The 23,775-nt window shown below is 39.5% G+C and overlaps 1 protein-coding gene across 2 annotated transcripts in view; it reads right to left on the bottom strand.

Annotated features, from left to right (window-relative positions):
• Nucleotides 1-1,179: 1,179 nt before the first annotated feature.
• Nucleotides 1,180-23,775, bottom strand: part of HACE1 (HECT domain and ankyrin repeat containing E3 ubiquitin protein ligase 1) — a 96,384-nt gene continuing 73,788 nt past the window's right edge. Inside the window, exons 20-24 of one of the 2 annotated variants that reach the window (XM_060190709.1) lie at nt 16,423-16,554; nt 10,748-10,846; nt 10,383-10,453; nt 2,596-2,709; nt 1,180-2,048 (exon numbers count right to left, since the gene is read on the bottom strand). In XM_060190709.1, coding sequence (XP_060046692.1) covers nt 1,946-2,048; nt 2,596-2,709; nt 10,383-10,453; nt 10,748-10,846; nt 16,423-16,554 — 519 coding nt within the window. In that variant the 3' untranslated portion in view covers nt 1,180-1,945. The remainder of the gene's footprint in view (nt 2,049-2,595; nt 2,710-10,382; nt 10,454-10,747; nt 10,847-16,422; nt 16,555-23,775) is intronic. The other variant, XM_060190710.1, reaches the window with a different exon arrangement.

Here is a 23,775-nt window from a genome sequence, read left to right as displayed (position 1 = left end):
GTACTCGACCCAGGTTCAAGTCGACCCACCCACCACATGGAAAGAAGTGTCAGTGCTATGGTCTCTTGCCAGGCTAGCTTCACGGAAGAGAGAAGAGACCAGGAACTCCTGGCGGTGTGGTAATATAATTCTTTATTGATACGGACGCCCCAGAGTCGGGTGTGAGCACAGTAGGTTTAGGCCATGTGGAGCTAGCAAAATGGCCGCCTCCCGCTATGCATGCCAGGCCTTCTCCAGGTCTTCTCCAGGTCGGGACACGGAAAAGAGAACGAAACTGAACAGCAGCAGGCTTCATAGGGTAAAAGACAAAGTGGCAAGTTGGGATGGGCTTGGCTAGGAAAGGGGGTGGAGAAAACAAGGCATGCTGGGAAGGTGGAAGTGTCCTTAGCAACTATTGCAACAGTTTTAACTGAATTAGCAATACCCCGAGGGGATAACGTGGTGGGGATCTTTCAGGCAAAACAATGATTATGTAAATAGACCACAGTGTCAGCAATGGAGCTGGGGGGGGGGGGGCTGGCTTTAAGGCCCGACAGTCTCTTTCACTCTATCTCCATAGGAGAAGGAGGGAAGCAGAGGGAAGGAGGGTGTCTACGCTCGACCGGACCTGCCAATATACGCGGATATCTTCGCCCACCCTGTCCAACGCTTGACGTCTCGTCACCCAATCTGGTCCCCTACGCCTACACTGAACTTCTCTGTTCCAGACTCTTGGAAACAGAGTTGGCAGTCAGCTGAGGTCAAGAACAAACACCTCATCACAGACCCCTGCAAGCGTCAACCCGGCTTTGACCTAGCACGTTATGATTGGGCCCTCCTCAATCGCTATCGAACAGGCCATGGCCGGTGCGCCGCTATGTTCCATCGCTGGGGAGCCAGAGACGACCCGAACTGCCCCTGCGGCTCCAGACAGACTATGACCCACATAGTCAATGACTGCCACCTCTCCAGATTCAAAGGAGGTCTCGAAACTTGACATCAGGCTCAGCCTGACGCTGTTGACTGGCTACGGAAGAAGGGCAAACGCTAGAAGAAGAAGAACTTGAATACAGCAATTCAATCACCAAAAGCAAATTTAAGAAAATGTATATATTTATACTGCAATGTGTCCAGTGGGTTACTTCTTTAAATGTATTCTTCAACAGAACTCACCAATAAGACAAAATTAAGGAGAAAAAATAAGGTAAAATATTATACTTTAATTTCACCCAAATTATAAATTAAGATAACACAAAACTTTGAGGTCAATGCTTATACATATAAGGAAACTTCACCACTGAATGACACAAACAATCATACCATTCAGTATAAGCTTTAATATATAAATTCAATATCACTTTGTCAGCTGTTAGTCACATCAGACTTTACATTATATATTAAAATATTAAAAAGCTAAAAAACATCATTGCAATATAGACTTGATATGGGAAAAATACATATTTGTGGTTTTTATACACAAACTAAGTCAATCATTCTATACAATAGTTTTCCAAAATATAAATGGCACTTTCCATGCAATAGGACATACCAGCCTGGTCGTCCTAATGTAACTTAACATTTAGGAAAATAAGAGAAAAAAAAATTTAAAAAGAAGAAAAGGAAAAGACAGTTACATAGCAGGAGTGGAATGTAAGAGTTGACCTTAACACAATTTTAGATAAAAATCAAAGACATATAAAAAGAACAATTTCTACTACTTTCAATGACCATTTATTAAAATGAAGACTATTGTGATTTTCTTATTTTCTAGTTGTATCAGAAACAAAGAAAACATAATGAGCAATGGCTGGGGGGAGGGGGCAGGAGAAAACCCTGCTCTTTCACGAATTTTCAACATCAGCCCCTGCCTATGGGCTGCATGGAGGCTGCTTTGCAGTTGTTTCCTGAAACACTTCCGCCACCCGGGATTGCGAGGCCGTCGTCCTGCGACCTTCCTTCCCAGACTTCACGCCATTGTGTAACCATAGCTGCCACAATGCAGCGCCACAAGAAGTCTGTCCTTCAGTATCTCCTTACTTGGGTATTCAGGTAGCTTGAGCATGTTGATGCTTTAAAAGAAAAACAGACACCATTAAGTAGAAAAATCTATGCGACGTCTTCTGGTTGCTTTTTTCTAGAAGTGAAACCACTACTCAAAATGAACGTGAAATCATCCTTTCAAATTTGCATTCAAATTGGAAAACCCTGAAGGAGTATTTAAAAAGGGGGAGAAAAAAAAAAACCTGCTGCATTGCAGTTTCCTTTAGCATGAAAATGCTGTGAAAGTTCTTGAGCAAAAAAAAAAAAAAAAATTAACAAGTTAATTCAACTTGGAGTGAGCATGTAACTCAGTGACAGCTTATGACGGTGTAACTTTCACTGTCACTTGAGCCATATTCAATTAAATTACATGTAGTCTCTCCAAGCACTTTCTTCCCCCAAGGGGGTGGGGGGGAGAGAAACTATACAGCTACTTATTGATTGGTGATTCCAAAATGTCAAAGAGAGATCACAGTTGAGGGCTTCCTCTCACTACAGCAATACAATTATTCATCTAATCATTCAAAGTTAATCAAAGCAATTCCCAACGCATTTAAAGAAGCCAACGTAGCATACCATGTGCTTGAAGTCGGTAACAGATTTGGTGTATACGGCACGGCGGCGATCGTGAAGTTTTGCAATCCACTTCCACCCATGATGTTAGCAAACCCACCATGCGGGACTCTGGAACTAAGAGTTCACAATATATTTAGCTGTGATCATGAAAAAGGAAAATCTTCATTACGAGTACAGTTCAAAAAAAAAAAAATCCAAATTTCAGTATGAATAGATTCATCTCTAGGATACTGTCAAGATAGCATTTTGTTGCTCTGTAAAATCCCAGCTTATCACTAAAAGATGCGTTGTGGCCAGTTAACATCCACTTCTTTACATTTCTGTGAGCCACAAAGTCTTTTCAACTGGCCACAGCACACATCTCTATTACTGCCTTTAGCATACCGCTTGCACAACTGCTGTTTGTTTCTCCCTATTGAATGAGAACTGGGGGGTCCAAGTAGGCCATTTTATTTAGTTTATATCCTTTGGGTTAACAAAATGACAGGTAGCTAGGAAGACAGTCATTTAATATATGCTCAACAAATGAATGTATGTTTAATTCAAACAACACATGTTCACTCGTGTAATTCACATGCTTTCTCTGTAAAAAATATCTAGGGTCAAAGACTACTGTTTTGCTTTTCATAGGAAAAAAAAAAAATCTGTACACTTCTTTCCAGAGGTTCACACTATCCTACGCATTTTTTAATGTCCTATAACATAAAGAGTCCTCAGAAAGGCTAACATTTAATAAATAACATGCCACTATATAATTTAATCTAGCATACAGGGCTGTAAATGATATAATTACAACTTCTTAGATTTTTTTGTTAGCATTTGAAAAAAGAATAATTTTTCAAATTACCCTTTATATGTACCATGATTAAACTAACTGATCCTAGAGAGAGAAAAAAAAAAAGTTGCTTTCAAAATGTTGGGAGACAGCATAATGGTTGGTTATACAACAGTCTGGTATGTGAGGCTCTGAGGTCCCAGGTTCAATCCCCAGAACCACCGCTAGCCAGAGCCGAGCAGTGCTTTGATCTTACTCTGTGTCTTCCTCCCTGGAGCTTCTGTGCGTGCGCCCTCTCCCCCTCTCTCTCTCCCTCTCTCTCTCTCTTTCTCTCTCTCTCTCTTTCTCTCTGTCCTCCCCACCCCCGAAATCCCTTCTCTTTTACTGAAATTAAAAGTAAAAATGAGATGATATGGTGCTTTCTGGAAAGATAAGAATGATGACAAAGAAACATTTAATGAATAAGTATTAAAAACATACTCAAAGCATACCTCTTTCTGACTACAGCTTAAAATGTCTGGAGCACAGGATTCCTTCTACAAAACATAATTCATCTCAATAAAAAAATCTACTGAACTTTGAATAGTCCACTACAACATTAGTTAAATTATATTAGTTAAATCATCCTTTGGTTAAAATATGAAGGAAGACTAACTAAATAAAAAGGAAGATAAGGTCAAACTGTTCCCAAGTCACTACAGGCAGTATTTAAAGACATACCACTTTGAGGGAGTCAGGTGGTAGTGCAGCGGGTTAAGGGCACATGGCGCCAACCACAAAGACCGTCATAAGGATCGCGGCTCCCCACCTGCAGGGGGGGTCGCTTCACAAGCAGAGAAGCAGGTCTGCAGGTGTCTCTCCCCCTCTCTGTCTTCCTCTCCTCTCTCCATTTCTCTCTGTCCTGTCCAACAACAATGACAGCAATAACAACAATAATAATAAAACAATAAACAAGAACAAGGTCAACAAAAAGGAAAAAAATGGCCAAAAAAAGAGGGGAGTCCGGCGGTGGCGCAGCGGGTTAAGCGCACGTGGCGCAAAACGCAAGGACCGGCCTAAGGACCCAGGTTCAGCCCCCGGCTCCCCACCTGCAGGGGAGTCTCTTCACAGGCGGTGAAGCAGGTCTGCAGGTGTCTGTCTTTCTTTCCCCCTGTCTTCCCCTCCTCTCTCCATTTCTCTCTGTCCTATCCAATAACAACGACATCAATAACAACAAAAATGTTAAACAAGGGCAACAAAAGGGAAAATAAATAAATATAGAAAAAAAATTTTTAAAAAGGGGGGGGGACCAGTGTAAGGATCCTGGTCCATTCACAGGTGGTGAAGCAGGTCTGCAGGTGTCTGTCTTTCTCTCTTCCCCTCTTCTCTCCATTTCTCTCTGTCCTATCTAACAATGATGACACCAGTAGCAACAACAATAATAACTACAACAACAATAAAAAAGGGCAACAAAAGGGAAAATAAATAAATATGAAAAAATAAAAATAATAAAATATATATATACCACTTTATCAGGATAAGAGAAATAAGCCTTTACACTAATTCTTACAAAAAGTATAGAACAGTATTCCACTATCATGATAAAGTCTTCCATGTAACTAGAATTCAAGAAATAATCTTACAACAATAGAATATTTCTTAATTTTCACATCTAAATTGAAATTGTTCTATAAGTTGATATTCATAAGCCATTCCTGAAAGCTTTCTTCTCTTCTAAACTACAAATCTGACTGCTTCCATACTCAAATAGTCGGTGGATGGAACACATACTAAGACCATGGCTCATCAAGCTCAAGTATGTATGAGGAAGATAGATGAAACGGTCTTTGATTGAACATTATTACCTTTGGATTATATAATATAAAAGTACAGTTAATGAAAATGACATGCTTTTGTTCACAAAAAATAGACAATTTTCATTATTCTTAGGGGGTGATAATAATAAGTAAAGCATTTACAACAGTCTTTTTATTGTTACCACCCTAAGATTTAAAAAAAGTTCCTTTTGTACTGATTCTTGGCTCTGTAATTGGAATGCACTTGACTTTTCAATAAGGCTGAACGAAGGCTGAACAACATGACGTGAACAGTGGTTATCCGGCTGCAGCAGCAGAGGACAGAGGTGGGGATGGAAAGGCAAGTGTAGTTTTTATAAAAGGGGCAAGTATGCCAACAGAAACAAATGGTCCATTATAAATGCCAACCCAAAGGGATGCATTCCCCTATAGTTGTAAGAGTTTCCATAGATGTAATACTGCCAGAAAGACAAACATAAGCAAAATATAAACTGATGTGTATCACAGGGTATATGACGGACAAGCAGAAATACATTTTAGTATCTATATACAAACAGAGAGAGACCTAAAGCTTTCCCCAAAGTGCTAGAGAGAAAAAAAAAATACATGGCCCAGGTGGTGGCACACCTGGTTGAGCACACACATTACAATAAGCAAGGACCCAGGTTCAAAGCCCCGGTCCCCACCTGCAGGGGGAAAAGCTTCACAAGTTGGTGAAGCAGGGCTGCAGGTGTCTCTCCGTCTCTCTCCCTCTCTGTCTCCCCCTTACCCCTCTCAACTTCTGTTTATATTCAATATGTAAATAAATAAATTAAAATATATATACACAGTTTAGATTTAGTATGGCAAACTATTATACTAATAATTGTGGGCCTCACGTAAAAGAAAACAAAATTTAAAAGAGCTTAAGCCTTAGATTAAATTTTCTTCTTGCTTTTTTTCAATAAAACTTTGGGAGATATTATTTTTCCATTGAGGTGGCATCGCATTATAACATTATATAAACATAATATATACTGAGAAAATCATTCCCTGCTTGATGTGGTTACTGGTGCCTTCTGAAAAGATAAGTAAACAGTATTTCTCAATATTGTAAACATTTTCATACTTCTGTATAAAAATTTCAATTCTAAGAAACTAATCTATACATATACTGGTTCATTAGTATAAAACATAAGAATTTAAAGATAAAGGACAATATCACAAAAGAGTAGTGAATAACTGTAAGAGTAGACAGCTATTAAAAATAGGGCTAATTAGTACATATACCATTCCATCATATCTTTAGGCTACACTCTGAAAATACTCGTGTAATTTCTTTTAAAAAACTGTTTATATGACTGCAACTACTTTTTAATTCTATAGTTTAAAAAGCAGGGCAAACTGTTAACTGTTACTTCTAAATAGTGCAATTACTTAAAAGAATTTTTAGGGGGCTGGACAGTGGTGTATGGGGTTAAGCACACATGATACTAAACACAATGATCCTGGTTCCAGCCTCAGGCTCCCCACTGCAGGGGGGTCACTTCACAAGCAGTGAAGCAGATCTGCAGGTGTCTTTCTCTCCTATCTTGCCTTTCCCTCTCACTTTTTCTCTCTATATTATCTAATATATATGCATATGCATATGTATATATATTGAAGAAAAGGCCAGTAGAGCAGTGCATTTGTAGTACAGGCACTGAGCCTCAACAATAACCCTGGAGGAAAAAAATTTTTTTTAATTTTCTCCTATTTTGTTCTCTGTTTTCCAATTTTTCTTTGTGTGCACTTTTTTCCTAATTACTTTGTTGAGGGGATAATTCACATGATAGCTGTTGCCTTGCCACTACAGCTCCTTAGTCTCTCATCTACTGTTGTTTTCGCCGGGTTATGTTGTTTTCGCCGGGCTGGCTTCACGGGCGGGTAACAGACCAGGGACTCATGGTTGAGCTGTAGGCAGTATCTCTATTCATGCAGGACTCAGCACAATCTAAGACGAGCTAAGCTAAACTCAGGTACCCTAAAACTCACAATGCTGTCTTTATATATACTTGCCAAGTAGGGTGGAAACAGGATGTGACATAGAGAGGGTGGAGAGAAAAGTGACTGGTGAAAATCAGAGAGTGTGACAAGGAGGGGGCGGAGCAGGCGAGAATCCTATCACTGAACCACCAATGCCCTGGAGTGCTTTATGTAAATGTAAAAGTGATTTATGTAAATAGACCAAAGCTTTGAATGGGATTAAATCTATCCCTATACAGGCATATGGTTAAGCAGAAGCCAGGGGGAGCTGGCTTACTATCCAACAATCTACCATGGCAGGTGTCCATGCACCACTCTCAGCACCATCGTGCACTGGGTCCCCAATGCCCTCTCAGCTGCCTCCCCCGCCCCATTTACAGTCCTTGACTTGGCAGCAGTAGGTAACAACTAGTCTTCACCCTATGTTTTCCTTCCTTGTTTTTTAAGTTCCACCTCAGTAAAGTCAGCTGGTATTCACTGCCTAAGCATATTTATACAGTTTTACAATCCAGATACATATATTGTACTACATTTGATAGCTATTTCCACTCCAATTTTCATAATTATAATTGACATTTCATTATTAGTATTAGTATAGGGAGTGCAACAAAACGCTCTGACAGTCATACTGCTGATGATTAATGCAATACATCTAATTCCAGTAACATCTATTCCCTCAAATAGTTACATTTTTTTTTTTTCTTGTGACAAGACCTCCTGTGATTATGGCCAACTATCTTCAAATATATGACACAGTTCTTGTGCCCTACTTTATCTCCCCAAAGCTGCTTCATCTCTTTTCTTTTCTATTAAGGAGATGGTGGTTTACAGCACAATTACTGACACCTGGCTACAACGTCTGCCATGACAGGTCTCTGCAAAACATTCTCATCCTCAGCCTAGCTAAGTATTACATTTTTCCCCACTAGTGGTATTGCTGGGGCCCTGTGACTGCACAACGAATCCACCACTCCCAGTAGCCTATTTTTTTCCTTTCTTTTATTTGATAGGACAAAAAAGAAAGTGAGAGGTCAGTGGGCTATAAAGAGTGAAAGAGGGCCAGGCAAGTGGAGCACCTGGTCAAGGGCTCACATTAAAGAGAGTGAGAGAAAGAGAGACACCTGCATAATTGCTCACCACTGTGAAACTTGCCCCCTGCAGGTGAAGACCAGTGGCCTGACAAGGTAATGCAGGCACTCAACCAGGTATATGACAGCCTCCCCCCTCCAGCCCCCAGTATGACTTTTAAATCAAGAAAATAAGAAACTTTTTAAAAATAAAATAACTAACTTAAAAAATTAGGCAATACATATCATAGAAGTATACTCACAATTCCATTTCAATTATATGTTTTGATTTACCATGAGGTCCACATACTTATTTTTTGTTATTTGTGGTTTTGAAATCTATTTAAGAAATCCTTGTTTAACTCATGTTCACAAAGATTTGATCCTATAGTATGTTTACAACACTAATTTCGGATTCAGCAACCTCTAATTCTAATACTTTGTAGTATTTTTCGTTTGATCTCCTATGTACATGAACATTCTATCGGCAAATAAATTTTTTCCAGTCTTTATATCACATTGTTGTTGTTGTTGTTTGAACCAGAGCTCTATTCATTTCTAGCTGATGTTGCTGCTGTAGACTGAGTCTGGAATTGGAGCCTCCAAACCTTGGCCATCAAAATCTGTCACTTAACTGCTGTAATATCACCCTGGTTCTCCCACTTCTGTATTTAAAACAAAAAGGAGGGAGCAGCGGGGAGGTGCTCAGTGGACAGAGCAAAGAAATTGCGTGGGCCAGGTTCCCTTCCCAGCAATGTATATGCCAGAACAGTGCCCTAGTCTCCCACTCCCTCTCTCTCTCTCCCTCTCTCTCTCTCTCTCTCTCTATATATATATATATATATATATATATCCCTCTCTCTTCCTCTCTCTTTCTCTCTCTCTCCCTCTCTATCTCTCTCTCCCTCTCTCTCTCCATCTCTCTCTCCCTCTCTCTCTATCTCTCTTTCCCTCTCTCTCTCTCCCTCTCTATCTCTCTCCATCTCTCTCCCTCTCTATCTCTCTCTCTCTATCTCTCTCTCCCTCTCTATCTCCCTCTCTCTCTCTCTCTCTGCAAGTAAATCATAGTAAAAGAAAGAAAGACAACAATAAAAAAGTCCTTTAAAAAAAGAACTAAATACTGAAGAAAAAAGAAACTAAAAAAAAAGAAAACTGAATCGTTTATAGTTGTTATTGTTGTCAAGCAATAGTTTTTAGGTTTGGTTTTTGTGGGTTTTTTTTTTTTTTTTTTTAGTTTTTCTTTATTGAAGGGATTAGTAGTTTCCTGTCGACAGTAAAACACAGTAGTTGGTACATGTGTGGCATTTCTCAGTTTTCCACATAACAGTTCAGCCCCTCCAGGTCCTCCTCTGCCGTCATGCTCCAGGGCCTGAACAGCAAACAGCAACAGTTATTTTTAATTCTCATGTTCTTTGTGTCCAAACTTTGCTACAAGAATGACTTCAAATGAGAAACACCTAATAACTACATCTTCACAAATACAACACAGATGTCATTCTACATCATAAAAATGAAAATCAGACTTTCCCATTATATCTTTCAGAAATATAAGAGGCTTAAAACATCCAGTTTTCAAATACCTATCATCCTACTTGATGGCTTCTAGAAGGAGACTTTCCAAAAAACTATGCTCACAAATTATTTTCAGGTTATACAGATTTGAACTAAAAAATCTGATGAACCTGGAGAAAACCTGCTGTGTATGGGCATTATATGAGTCATAATTATACAGGTAATTCCAGCAGCATATCAATACTAAACACTGCGGCTAGCTTACCTACAGTGTGGCAGTTATGAAATACAATGTACATACTGACTGCACCGATTCAAAGTTGATTTTAGTACATTAAATAAACATTGAACACTATTGCATGGTTTCTCTTCAATGCCTGTATAAGTAGTTTTAACCTAAGAAAGTAGAAAGGGCGGTAAGAAACCGACAAGTCATAGTGATGATTCATTTTGGTTGTTTGTCTCTCAGCTATTAGAAATGGAATACAAGGGAGTCGGGCAGCAGCGCAGCGGGTTAAGCACACATGGCGCAAAGCGCAAGGACCGGCGTAAGAAATGGAATACATTAGATTCTTTTTTTCTTTTTCCTTCTTTTTTTTTTTTTTTGCACATTCTCATAAAAACACTTCCTACCTGCCAGTGACGAACTGCAAGAGAAGCACTCTCTCCTCTGGAGTAATGTCTTCCACCACTTCCCAGAACCACTGACAACAAGAACAATTACAAAAAAAAAATCTTAGTTCATATTTCAGAGCAATTGTAGACTTCTTAACAACCAAAGAAACATGCAATATTCATAAAGCATATTTTATTCTATGAAATTCACTTATCAAAAATGATTTCATACAAAGCTTTCATATGCGATATTCCCATGAGGAGAACTTAGAGGAAATTTTTACTTTGTTAATTAATGTAGGTTTTCATCCATTCCACTGGAGGGCTTACAAAATTAAATGGCAAAACTTTAACTTCATCCTAAGCTCTGGAGAGATTTTTACCTGAATAACTGGATCTTCTTTTTCATAGCCACTTGTGTATTCTGTATTTTTTATCCAATCACTCACATCAATTTCTGGCATGCCAGAAAGCAGAAGTTCCTTTGGGGAAGAAAAAAAATTTTTCATTAATCTTCTTTTGGGGGAGGGGGAATAATACTATATTTAAATAGTAAATTTGCCTTAATTGGAAACTAATCCCAAGTAAAACTGATTTATTTTTGTCAGTTTCAGCATGTCATCATCAATAACGAGTCCTACATGGGAGAGAACCTGTCATGCTGAAAACCTCAAGTGTCATAAAATATAGGTGTCTCCACAGTGATATAATCCAGCTAAGACATAAATAATAGTTTATGCGGGAGTTGGGCACATCAGGTTAGCTCAGGTGGCACAAAGCCCAAGGACCAGAGTAAGGATCCCGGTTCGAACCCCCGGCTCCCCACCTGCAGGGGAGTTGCTTCACAGGCGGTGAGGGAGGTCTGCAGGTGTCTGTCTTTCTCTCCCCCTGTCTCCCCCTCCTCTCTCCATTTCTCTCTGTCCTATCCAACAATGAAGACATCAATAACAACAACAATAATAACTACAACAATAAAACAACAAGGGCAACAAAAAGGAAAAATGAATAAATAAATATTTTTAAAAATTTTTAAATAATAGTTTATGCTTACATACAGACAAAAAAAGTTATACAACATATACAACATATACAACAAAAGTTCATATACAACAAAAGTTCACATACGCAACATTTTTATGTGAATTGCCCTTGGTTTATGTTTTTGTTAAAGAGATCATATTCTCAACATGAAACCACAAAAAATGTCTGAATAATCTGGGTTAAACATGCAAAAAAAAAAAATGACACTAGACCATCACCTAACAATATGCACCAAATTTACAGTTCTCTAAAGAAGAGATGTCCACAGACATATGCAGAAATGTTCCAATTCACTCATTAGCAGAGAAATGCAAATTAAAACCACATTGAGATTCTACCTCACACCTGTGAGCATGGGCTCCATCAATAAAACAAGAGAAGATCTGTGTTGGGGAGGGTGTGGAGAGAGAGGAATCTACTGCTCTGCCGGTGGGAGTGCTGACTGGGGCAGCCACTATGGAGAACAGGATGGAGAATCCTTAAACAAACGCTGATGGAAAGAAACACTTTATGATCCAGCAATTCCGGTAGGCAGTTACCCAAAAGATAGAATAACATGATTCAAAAGAGGTATATGAACCCCCATGCTCACAGCAGCTTTACTCACAACAGCAAAAACCTGGGAACAACAAAAATGTCCTTCAACAGATGACTGGAAAAAAAAAGATATGGGGCATATAGTTGATGGAGTATTATTCAGCAATAATAATAATAATACATGATGCTGTGTCCTTTGGGATTAAGTGGATGGAAATGGAGAAGACTGTGCTCAGTGAAGCAAGTGAGGAGGTGAAGGACAACCACACAATGGTTTCACTCAGATGTGGAATCTAGAGAACTGAACATACAAATGTGAAGGGAAAAAAAAGCCAACCTCTATCTAAGACTGGGAGAACCAGAGTGGTTCTCAAGGGGGTGGGGATGGGGTCACAGACCTTTGGTGATGGGAGTGGTGAAAAAAAAAAAAAGAGACTCTACTGTAAACCATCACTCAATAGTTAAAGAAAATAAGAGGGAGTCGGGCGGTAGCACAGTAGGTTAAGTGCATGTGGATCAAAGCGCAGGGAACAGTGTAAAGATACCGGTTCGAGCCCCCAGCTCCCCACCTGCAGGGGAGTTGCTTCACAGACAGTGAAGCAGGTCTGCAGGTGTCTTTCTCTCCCCCTCTCTGTCTTACCATCCTCTCTCCATCCTATTCAACAATGACAACATTAATAAAACACATATAAAACAAGGACAACAAAAGGGGGGGGCAGAAAAGAAAGGAAAAGAGAAAAAAGAAAAGAAAAGAAAAGAAAAGAAAAGAAAAGAAAAGAAAAGAAAAGAAAAGAAAAGATAGAGTATGTTGTGCAGAAGATCAATGAAATGTAAAGCTACGTCTAAAAAACTCTTGGGGCTTTATGAGGTTTCTTCAAGGTGTCTCCAAGGTTCCCATTTTTCCAATTTATCTCATGAGACTCTTTGGGAAGATGAGTGTTGTCAGCATAGATTCCGATGTGGGTGCTAATGTAAACTGTTAAGTGTCTAACATTTACCAGGAACCTTGTACATGTCATCCTGAAAAATCTTTACAACAGACTTACAAGAAATAGTATACCCATCTGACAAATAAAGTAAACTAGACCAGAGACAGTATGAAACTTGCTCATGGCCAGTGAGTCAGTGTTAAGACACAAATCCAGGATGTGAACCAGCTCCTCAATTAAATAAGTAAGTAAATAAATAAATAAAAGGGAGTCTGGCAGTAGCGCACGTGGCGCAAAGCGCAAGGACACTGGGGTAAGGATCCTGGTTCCAGCCCGAGGCTCCCCACTTGCAGGGGAGTCACTTCACAAGCGGTGAAGCAGGTCTGCAGGTGTCTTTGTCTCCCCCCCGCCCCGTCTTCCCCTCCTCTCTCCATTTCTCTCTGACATTAATAACTACAACAATGAAACAACAAGGACAACAAAAAGGAATAAATAAATATTAAAAAAATATCCATCATGGGGGCCAGATGGTGGCACACCTGGTAGAGTACACATGTTACCATGTGTTAAGACCCAGTTTCGGGTGTAAGTCTTTTGCTTAACTATGAATACTATGCTGTTGACATTTACTTTTTTTTTATCTATTCCCTTTTGTTGCCCTTGTACTTATTATTGTTGTTGCTATTGATGTCATCGTTGTTGGATAGGACAGAGAGAAATCACAAAGGTTCAATTGTCCATCTTCCCAAAATATGTGTTAGCAGACCTTACCCACCACCAAAGTACCAGCCCCCTTCTACCCTAGAGCACTGGGGCCCCGGCCCTTTTTACTGTCCTCCACCTCTCCTTCTAGTAATAAACTGATTCATATGAAATTGATATTTTACATTTATGTTCTAGTGTCAATTAAATATGAGACATCAATTAATATAACCCACTTTCAGTGTGAAATTTGTCAGAAACACTTTTGTTGTAAAAGGGTGTGAGAGTTGCTGGTCTAAGGTTTTTTTAGTCCTATTATTTTAAAGCACTATTGCTAGATTAAAACACACACACACACACACACACACACACACACAGAGAAAGAGAGAGACACACACACAAACACACACACACCAGAGTTGCTGGTCTAAGGTTTTTTAGTCCTTCTATTATTTTCAAGTACTATTTCTAGATTAAAAGACACACACACACACACACACACACTAGACTGATTAGTCTCCATTTACCGCCACCAAACACACTGCTACTTTCCTGTGCCCCTGGAGGCTTCTCTGCCTGTTATCTTGGGCTTGGGTTTTGTCTGAGGTGAGAGTTTACTCTGCACCCCACCACCCTCCTCTGCAGCACATACTTGCTGCAGGTGGCAGCTCCTCAACTTCAGCCCCACCAGGAGACTCTTCACAATAATTCTTACACCTGTCTCTTCAATTCTAGGAGTGATAAAGGCTTCCATCATGGCTAGACTCTCGGTATCCCATCATACCTCGTTTATTCTTAATACCGCCGACACCTCTATAATACCACCTTTGCTAGAGTTACTTTATTTGAATCATCTGGGAATCTGAGCAGAACCCTGAAATCAATCTTGCAAAAGGAAGCAGAGGTAGATTTTACACATTTCTATCATGATCCATGAGTTTAAAATCTTCTTCCCTCCTAAGCTGTAGTTAGGCATCTAATACTACAAAGAGTGGGTTCACTGTTAGTGATTATGAATTGAAATGATGTTCTGAATTCTCTTAACAAATCGGAAACACTGAACATTCTGTTTATTACCTGTTATAGCATCCTGGGGAGAGGAAGAGCTTAGCAGTCCATTTGCTATCTCAGGCAAAAATAAAATAATAGATTGACTGAGAATGAACAGGGAAAAATGGAAACTCCACAATGAAAAGATCTATGTCAAAAATATTTTAAGTTCCAACCTGTAATTTATGACTTTTTTTTTTTAACAAGGCACAATAAATAAGTCTGCTGGAACTGAGTGTAACATATAAAACCCATGTTAATGGCCAGAGTTAAGCCCTTCATGTGTTCGTGGCTATCAGCTTTCATTACTCAGAGTCTATAATTTCTGATTTTTTATTTGACCCTACAATGGCCAGGGTCCTAAAAGTACATTGTCTGACTTGACTAAGTTTGGCTTAATCAGGTGACGAGATTATTTGGGGAGACCAGCGTTGTAGGCATAGAGCCAGGTTTATGCATTCATGAGAATAACAAAATGTCTAATATGTACCAAGTACCTTGTACATATTATCTTGAAAACTTTTTGCAACAGACCTTTGAGATAAGAATTATTATACACATGTTACAAATGAGACAAACCAGACCAAAGGCAATGCAGAACTGGCTCATGGCCACCAATGGACCCCTGAAACGAGCTTAAGAACTTCAAAATTAAATTAGCAAATTCTTCCCACTACTATATTAAGACACACTTTGAATAACAAGTTGAAAATACTGGTGCACTTAAAAAATAAAGGAACATACCAATGTGCTTATTTGGATATTAAAATGAAAGGCCTAAGATAATATTAACCTCGTGAAACATAATAAAAAACAATAGATACCTTTCCATTCAGGTATCATCCTAGATTTTAATTCTATAGGTAAGAAAATAACTACAATATCTAAAAGACTATTTTATTTTCAAAAAATGTAAGCTAAAAAAGGAAGTGGGGGCAAATGCAGGCGCATATTACATAAAATTAGAAATTCTGCCAGATCATAGTAAAATGAAGACAAGTTTAAAAAAAAACAAACAAAACATTCAATACAAACTAACAGAAAAAAAGAGTGAATGTCACATGTATTTGAAATGGAGGACTATAAAAAAAACACAAATATAATTTAAAAAATCTTTTTTTTTTGGATGTACAGTAAGTTAATGTCAGCATCCTAACTACATATGACCCAATGGAAAATTCAGAAATTGTTGTGGCCAACAGCTCGCTTGGATGATGCTCTGGTCTGCTATGTGTGCGACCCAGGTTTGAGCCCAGCCCCTGTGAGACTGCAGGCAGCTTTGGTGCTGTGGTGTCTTCCTCTCTGCCTCTCTTTCTCTAATTCTATCTGAAGAAGTCAAGGCCAGTGAAGCTCTGCTGATGAAAAAAAAAAATCACCAGCTATGTAAATACTGCTTTAGAAAGGAATGCTCTTCAATATTTCTAGTGTAGAATACTGTATAAATACTGCACGCTGACCACTGGAGCCACTGGAGCTCCCTAATGTTGAAGACTATGAAAATAGATTCCTTCTTTTCCCCCTTTTGTTACATTTGGTTTTTTTGTTATTATTGTTGTTGTTATTGATATCGTTGTTGTTGGATAGGACAGAGAGAAATGGAGAGAGGAGGAGGGGAAGACAGAGAGGGGGAGAGAAAGACAGACACCTGCAGACCTGCTTCACCGCCTGTGAAGTGTCTCCCCTGCCGGTGGGGAGCCTGGGGCTCGAACCAGGATCCTTCCTCTGGTCCTTGGTCTTCTCGCCATGTGCGCTTAACCCGCTGCGCTACGGCCCGACCCGCAACTGATGTATTTTCTTACCAACTCATACTCATCAAAAAGTTGAATCAAGGAGGGAGGAATGAACATATGAAAGCCCTGTAAAAAGGCATTGATCTGAGGCTGAATGGCTCTCGTCATTCGGAGTTCAGTAACAAGCTGGACATATTCTGCCTAAAAAATAAAAGTTGTGATACAGTTTATTATTTTGCAATATTTAAGACAATGTTCATTAATTCTACGCATACATCTCAACAAACCAATATACGACAATTCTCTAAGTTGGTCAAAATGTAAGAATCTTAAGACTTCTTTCAAGATTCCTCTCGCTATCAGTGAGGCCTATGACATTTACCTTGAAAAACATTCTCGGGAGTCGGGCGGTAGCGCTGTGGGTTAAGCGCATGTGGCGCAAAGCGAAAGGACCCGCGGAAGGATCCCCGTTCGAGCCCCCGGCTCCCCATCTGCAGGGGAGTCGCTTCACAGGCGGTGAAGCAGGTCTGCAGGTGTCTGTCTTTCTCTCCCCCTCTCTGTCTTCCCCTCCTCTCTCCATTTCTCTCTGTCCTATCCAACAACAATAACAGCAACAACAACTACAACAACAACAACAACAAGAGGAAAATAAATAATAAAAAAAAAAATTCTCAATCTGATCTTCTCTCACCACCATCATTTCTAGCATGTTGAGCCAAATCATAGTATCTCTCACTTGGATTACTACAACATGTGGTATTCCTGTTCTCATTTTTCCTTCTATAATGTTTCCAGCCTATGCCACTAAACCATATGTACAATTCAAATCATAATAACTCTTCCACCCAAAACTCTACAGTGATTTCTCATAGAAAAATCCAAATTTGTATAAAGCCCTAGATTATGTAGTCTCTGCCTTGTCCTCTCATATAATTTGCTTTTCTCCTTTCCTCTGTTCACTCACTTGACTTATCAAATAAAAAACTGATCTTGTCTCAGGGTCTTTATACTTCCTCATGTCTTTGTCTTAAATGGCTTATTAGAATGTAAACTCCCTAGAGACAGAAGTTCTGTTTTGTTTACCAGTATACAGTGCCTACCACTAAGATAATGGACAGCATTTTCTAAATATTCAACAAACATGTGAAAGTATACAGTCATTTATAAATACTCAGAACTTGATAAAATATCTTGTGAAACACAGCTGATTTGATTCTAAATTAAAGTAAGCTAATTTCACAAATTTTATTTCAAAATAACAACATCACCATTCACTATAGCAGCAAAGGCAATACAATATCTAGAAACAAGACTAACAAAAGAAATAAAAGATATGTACGTTAAAATTATGAATCACTATTCAAGAAAACAGAAAAAGATACAAAGAAGTGGAAAGATAGCCCAAGCTCATGAATTGGGAAGAATTATCATTATCCCAATGGATATTCTATCCTGAGTCATATAAATGTTAATGCAATCTTCATCAAAAGTCCACCAAAATTTTTTTAATATTTATTTATTATTAGTGATTTAATAATAATTAATAAGATTGTAAGAGAAGAGAGATACAGTTCCATACAATTCCCACCACCAGAATTCCATATCCCACAAGCTCCATTGGAAGCTTCTCTATTCTTTATCCTTCTGGGGGGCTGGACCAAAATTCTTGATGGGGAGCAGAAGGTGGAAGGTCTGGCTTCTGGAATTGCTTCTCCACTGAACATGGATGTTGGCAAGTGGATCCACACCCCCAGACTGTTTCTATCTTTCCCTAGTGCGGCAGGGCTCTGGAGAGGTAATTGGTGAGGTCATCAGCCCAGGGAATTCAAGATGGCATCACAGGGTTTTGTTTGTTTGTTTGTTTGTTGGTTGGTTTTTTTTTTAACTAGAGCACTGCTCAGCTCTGGTTCATACTGGTGCGGGGGATTGAACCAGGGACTCTGGAACCTCAGGCATGAAAATCTCTGCATAATCATTATGCTATCTACTCACTCCCAACACCAAAAAAATTTAAGAGAATAGAGCAAAAGCTATAAACATTTATCTAGAACCAGAAAATACCTAGAATCACCAAGGCAATCTTGAGAAACAGTAACAGAGCTGTAGGCATCACACCCCCAGGTCTCAAGCTATATTACAGAACCATCCCAATCAAAGCCACCTGGTGCTGGAACAGAATAGACACAATGACCAGTGGAATAGAGCTGACAGGTCAGAAATAAGCCCCCACACCTATGGATACCTTTTATTTATTTATTTATTTATTTATTTATTTATTTATTTATTTTGACAAGGGGGCCCAGATGATTAAATGGAGTAAGGATATCTCTTCAACAAATGATGTTCAGAAAATTAGATTGAAGAACACACACAAAAATGAAACTCAACCATTACATTTTACCACACACAAAGGTAAACTCCAAATCGATTAAGGACTTGGCTGTTAAATCGATGGGGTTTACAGTCAACAATATGTCTACACCTTTTCCATATTTGGAAGCTACTCTCTTCCCTGATCCAGCTTTCTGGTCCTTTTTCCAGTCATGACATCATCTCCCCAGACAATAACTTGGATCCACCTGCATATCAGATTTCAGGTTCGGGGGGGGGGGGGGAACGAGTATAGCCACAGGCCCTTTGGAATATAACTAAAATATGCCTACTAGCTATCTACAAAATGGAGACACACACACACCCACCACCAAACTCTTCATCTGCACTATTCCAGCCTTTAGGTTCATGATTAGTCAACAATTTGTTTGGCTTTATGTGTTAACTCTCTTTTCAGCCACTAGGTTCCAGATGCTAGCAGGATGCCAACCAGACTTCCCTGGACAGACAACCCCATCAATATGTCCCGGAGCTCCGATTCCCCAGAGTTTGGCCCCATTAGAGAAAGAAAGAGACAGGCTTGGTGTATGAATCCACCTGTCAACGCCCATGTTCAGCGGGGAAGCAATTACAGAAGCCAGACCTTCTACCTTCTGCACCCCATAATGCCCTTGGGTCCATGCTCCCAGAGGGCTAAAGAATAGGAAAGCTATCAAGGGAGGGGATGGGATGCAGAATTCTGGTGGTGAGAATTGTGTGGAGTTGTACCCCTCTTATCCTATGGCTTTGTTAGTGTTTCCTTTTTAGAAATAAAATTAAATTTAAAAAAAAGAACTTGGATGTTAGACCAGAAACTATCAAATACTTAAAAAAAAAACATTGACAGAACTCTTTTCCATTTAATTTGTATAGGCATATTCAATGATACAAGTCCAATTATAAGGAAGACAAAAACAAAAATGAACCAATGGGACTACATCAAATTGAAAAGCTATTGCACAGCAAAAGAAACCACCCACCACCCAAACAGAGACTCCTGGGAGATTTTTTACAAGCCACACATCAGACAAGAGGCTAATAACAAAAATATATAAAGAGCTTGCCAAACTCAGCAACAGCAACAACAAAATGACACAGACAACAGTGGAGAGAGGATAGGAACAGAATATTCACCAAAGAAGAGATCCAAAAGGCCAACAGACATGTGAAATAAATGATGACTGTCAGAGAAATGACAACAGTGAGAGGCCGTTTCACTCCTGTGAGAATGTCACACATCAGAGAGCATAGTAACAGCGAATGCTGGAAAAGTCAGTCGTGGGTGCAGTGGAGCCCTCCTGCACTGCTGGTGGGAATGTCAATGGGTCCAAGCCCTGTGGAGAGCAGTCTGGAGAACTCTCATAAAACTAGAAACGGCCAGGCTTCCCTGGATTGAAGACCCCACCAATGTGTCCTGGAGCTCAGCTTCCCCAGAGACCCACCCCAGTAGGGAAAGAGAGAGGCAGGCTGGGAGTATGGACCGACCAGTCAATGCCCATGTTCAGCGGGGAAGCAATTACAGAAGCCAGACCTTCTACCTTCTGCAACCCACAGTGACCCTGGGTCCATACTCCCAGAGGGATGGAGAATGGGAAAGCTATCAGGGGAGGGGGTGGGATATGGAGATTGGGTGGTGGGAATTGTGTGGAGTTGTACCCCTCCTACCCTATGGTTTTGTTAATTAATCCTTTCTTAAAAAAAAAAAAAAAACTAGAAACGGACCTACCCTATGATCCAGCAATTTTTCTCCTGGGGACATATCATAAGGAATCAAACACACCCATTCAAAAAGATGTGTGTGTACTTAGGTTCATAGCAGCACAATTTGTAATAGCCAAAATCTGGAAGCAACCCAGTTGTCCAACAACAGATGAGCGGCTGAAAAAGTTGTGCTCTATATACATCATGGAATACTACTCAGCTGTTACCATGATGAATTCACCTTGTTTATCTCATCTTGGATGAAGCTTGAATGAATCATGTTAAGTGAGTTCAGATGGAAAGAGAAGGATGACTATGGGGTGATCTCACTCATGGATCGAATTTGAGAAATAAGAACAGAAGGGGAAAACACAAAGTAGAACTCGGACTGGGTTTGGCGGACTGCACCAAAGTGAAAGACTCAGAGGGAGGGAGGGACTCCAGGGAGTAAAGGTCTTGCTTCATGATGATGGAGTGTTGTTTTCGACGGGCTAGGTTGTTTTCGCCGGGCTGGCTTCACGGGCGGGAAACAGACGAACAGGGACTCATGGTTGAGCTGTAGGCAGTATCTCTTTATTCATGCAGGACGCAGCACAATCTAAGCCGAGCTAAGCTAAACTCAAGGTACAGTACCCCAAAACTCACAATGCTGTCTTTATATATACTTGCCAAGTAGGGTGGAAACAGGATGTGACATAGAGAGGGTGGAGAGAAAAGTGACTGGTGAAAATCAGAGTGTGACAAGGAGGGGGCGGAGCAGGCGAGAATCCTATCACTGAACCACCAATGCCCTGGGGGGAGGGTGGTGCTTGTTAACAGTGGTTATGTAAATAGAATAGTGTTAAGCAGGGGGGATTTAAACCAAATGAAACAGAAGGGGTTTCATGCATACCAACAACGGAGGAAGACTTGGGCTGGGGGTGAGAGTGTTTTGCAGAAATCTGAGAAATTTTACACGTATACCAACAACTGTACCTACTGTAAGCCATTAATCCCCATAAAAAGATTAGAAAGAAAATGTCAACTCAAACTTTACCTGGTAATAAAAAACACCTTTTATCTCAGGTAACAATAAATTAGCATATCTATCTGCGTATATTCATACAGATGTGAAAATGTAATGGCTTAACTATTATTATCATTTATGTATGTTTTAATCTGCATCTAAGCAAAACGTTGTGTGTTATTCAACAAGCTGTATTTAGTTCATGCCTCCCAGGAATAAAAACAGAGGGTCAGGGCTTATATTAGGCAATTTTATATTAATTAATTAACTTTACTTATTTATTACTGGCACCAACCTGATACTCTATATCCCACCCCTCAAAAAAAAAAAAAAAAAAGCCACAGGCAACTGACCCAGTCAATATGTACACCAGCTAAGAATTCTCCCTACGTCCTAGCTACAGAAGTGCAAATAGTAGATTTCTCACCGTTTTCAAACCTGGCATGGCTCCTTGTACACTATGAACAAGGAAATATGCTCAACCTGCTATTCAGTCTTCTCCCACCCCCAAATCTCACTCCTTATCCAGTCAGGTAATTCCTACAGAACAGTCAGGCATGTTTGTCAATCAGTCGAACAGAAACAAAAACTAAATTTTCAGGGAGCCAATCCAAAAAAAAATAATCTTAACACCGTAAGTGATAAGCAGCAGTGATCTCAGCCTCAGCACAGGGCTGTCTTTCTATGTTTCCTGTAACGAGAACCACTTAAGGCAGGTAGTGTGATTTTTCTAGCCTATTTATCCATCCACTGTGCTGACGGTGTTATGTACCTTCCCTGAAAAGTAGCTCATTGCCAAGTGATTCTGCTACTATAACCCTCAGCAATGATCACTGTTTTAAGACCTTAACAAATTATGAACTGCTGAAGTAACTCTGTGAAGTGTGTAAGTAAGCATACTTGACCCAGTTTGATGGCAAACGCTAGAAGAAGACCCAGTTTGATTTGCCATTTCATTGTCTAGTTATAAAACATCACACATTCTCTTTTTATCAATTCTTATGATTTCCTCATATACATTCTATTTAAAAATTTGTTCACAAGTCCATTTATCTTTCTCTGCATGCTCCCATTTATGCTAAGCATAGTTCACATTTATATCAGTAACTCTGGCCCATAGCTACTAGTTATCTATTTGTGAAAACCAGCGCTTGGATACCAGTCTCTAAGTTAATTTAATTTGTTCTAAACTATTTTTCAATAATGACATCCTAGCCATCCAAAAATCCTCCCGTTGTTTAGACAGTAAAGTTTTCTAGGTCGTTGAGATTAGTAGTGCTTAACAGAAAAAAAAAAAAAAAAAGTATTAGTTTTTTTTCTTTTTTTTTTTAATTGGGGGATTAATGGTTTACAGTCAACAGTAAAATGCAATAGTTTGTACATGCCTAACTTTGTCCTCCTCTGCCATCATGACCCAGGACCCTCCCCCCAACCCCAGAGTCTTACTTTGGTGCAATACACCAAGAAAAATATTCTAAATATAACTGCTTCTAGAATGTTTCTCTGGCTCCTTAAATAGCCTAAAGCAAAACAAATTAACATTTGCTTGATGATACCAGTATCATTTTGAGCCTTCACAATATTGTACACTAACATTCTGATTGTTACTGCTATAAATATATATATGTGTGTGTATATATATATATTTCAGTGCCATAACCTATGAAAATACACACATGAGTCAACCCCAACACTTTATGTCCTTGCATAACTAAATCAAACATCACACATAAATTTTAAGGAATCAATAGTATAGGTGACCATCGGTCCACTGACACAAGCAGTGTTGTATGATTCAGCATTAGCATTCTAAGCTAAGTTCTACAACTCTGACTTACTTACAGGTTCCCCAAACACATTATGCTGTCTGATTTTTCTTTTTTCCTTTTTAGTAGTGATTTAATATTGATTTACAAAATTATAAGATGGTGGCCGTTCCCACCACCAGAGTTCTGTGTCCCCATTCCCTCCATTGGAAACTGTATTAGTTCTCCCAAGATCACAGATATGGGTTGACTATTATTTCTAAAACTATCTACCTATATTCATATATATTTGCCCATTTTCCCCTATCATCCTACCTTCTCTTCCTTTCTAGATCACACCTACTACACCTACTACTTCTGAGTGTCTGTTCTTTCCCCCACTCTTTGCTCTCCAGATCCTGATGGAATTGGAGTTCAGAGGCCTCTGACCATCGTCCCCTAATATTTACCCCTCTGGGAGTGCGTGCCGTCTAGTTTCTGCACCTTCTTATACGCCCAGAATATTTGCTTCTCCGCTTCCTCATTCTTATGTGATCATGATTGCCTCCCTGTAATTCAACTTCTATAATATCACCTCTA

Source organism: Erinaceus europaeus, chromosome 4, assembly GCF_950295315.1.
Source record: "Erinaceus europaeus chromosome 4, mEriEur2.1, whole genome shotgun sequence".
Classification (NCBI taxonomy): domain Eukaryota; kingdom Metazoa; phylum Chordata; class Mammalia; order Eulipotyphla; family Erinaceidae; genus Erinaceus; species Erinaceus europaeus.
The sequence above is the reverse complement of the archived record's forward strand: the minus strand, read 5'-3'. Positions and strand labels throughout refer to the sequence as shown.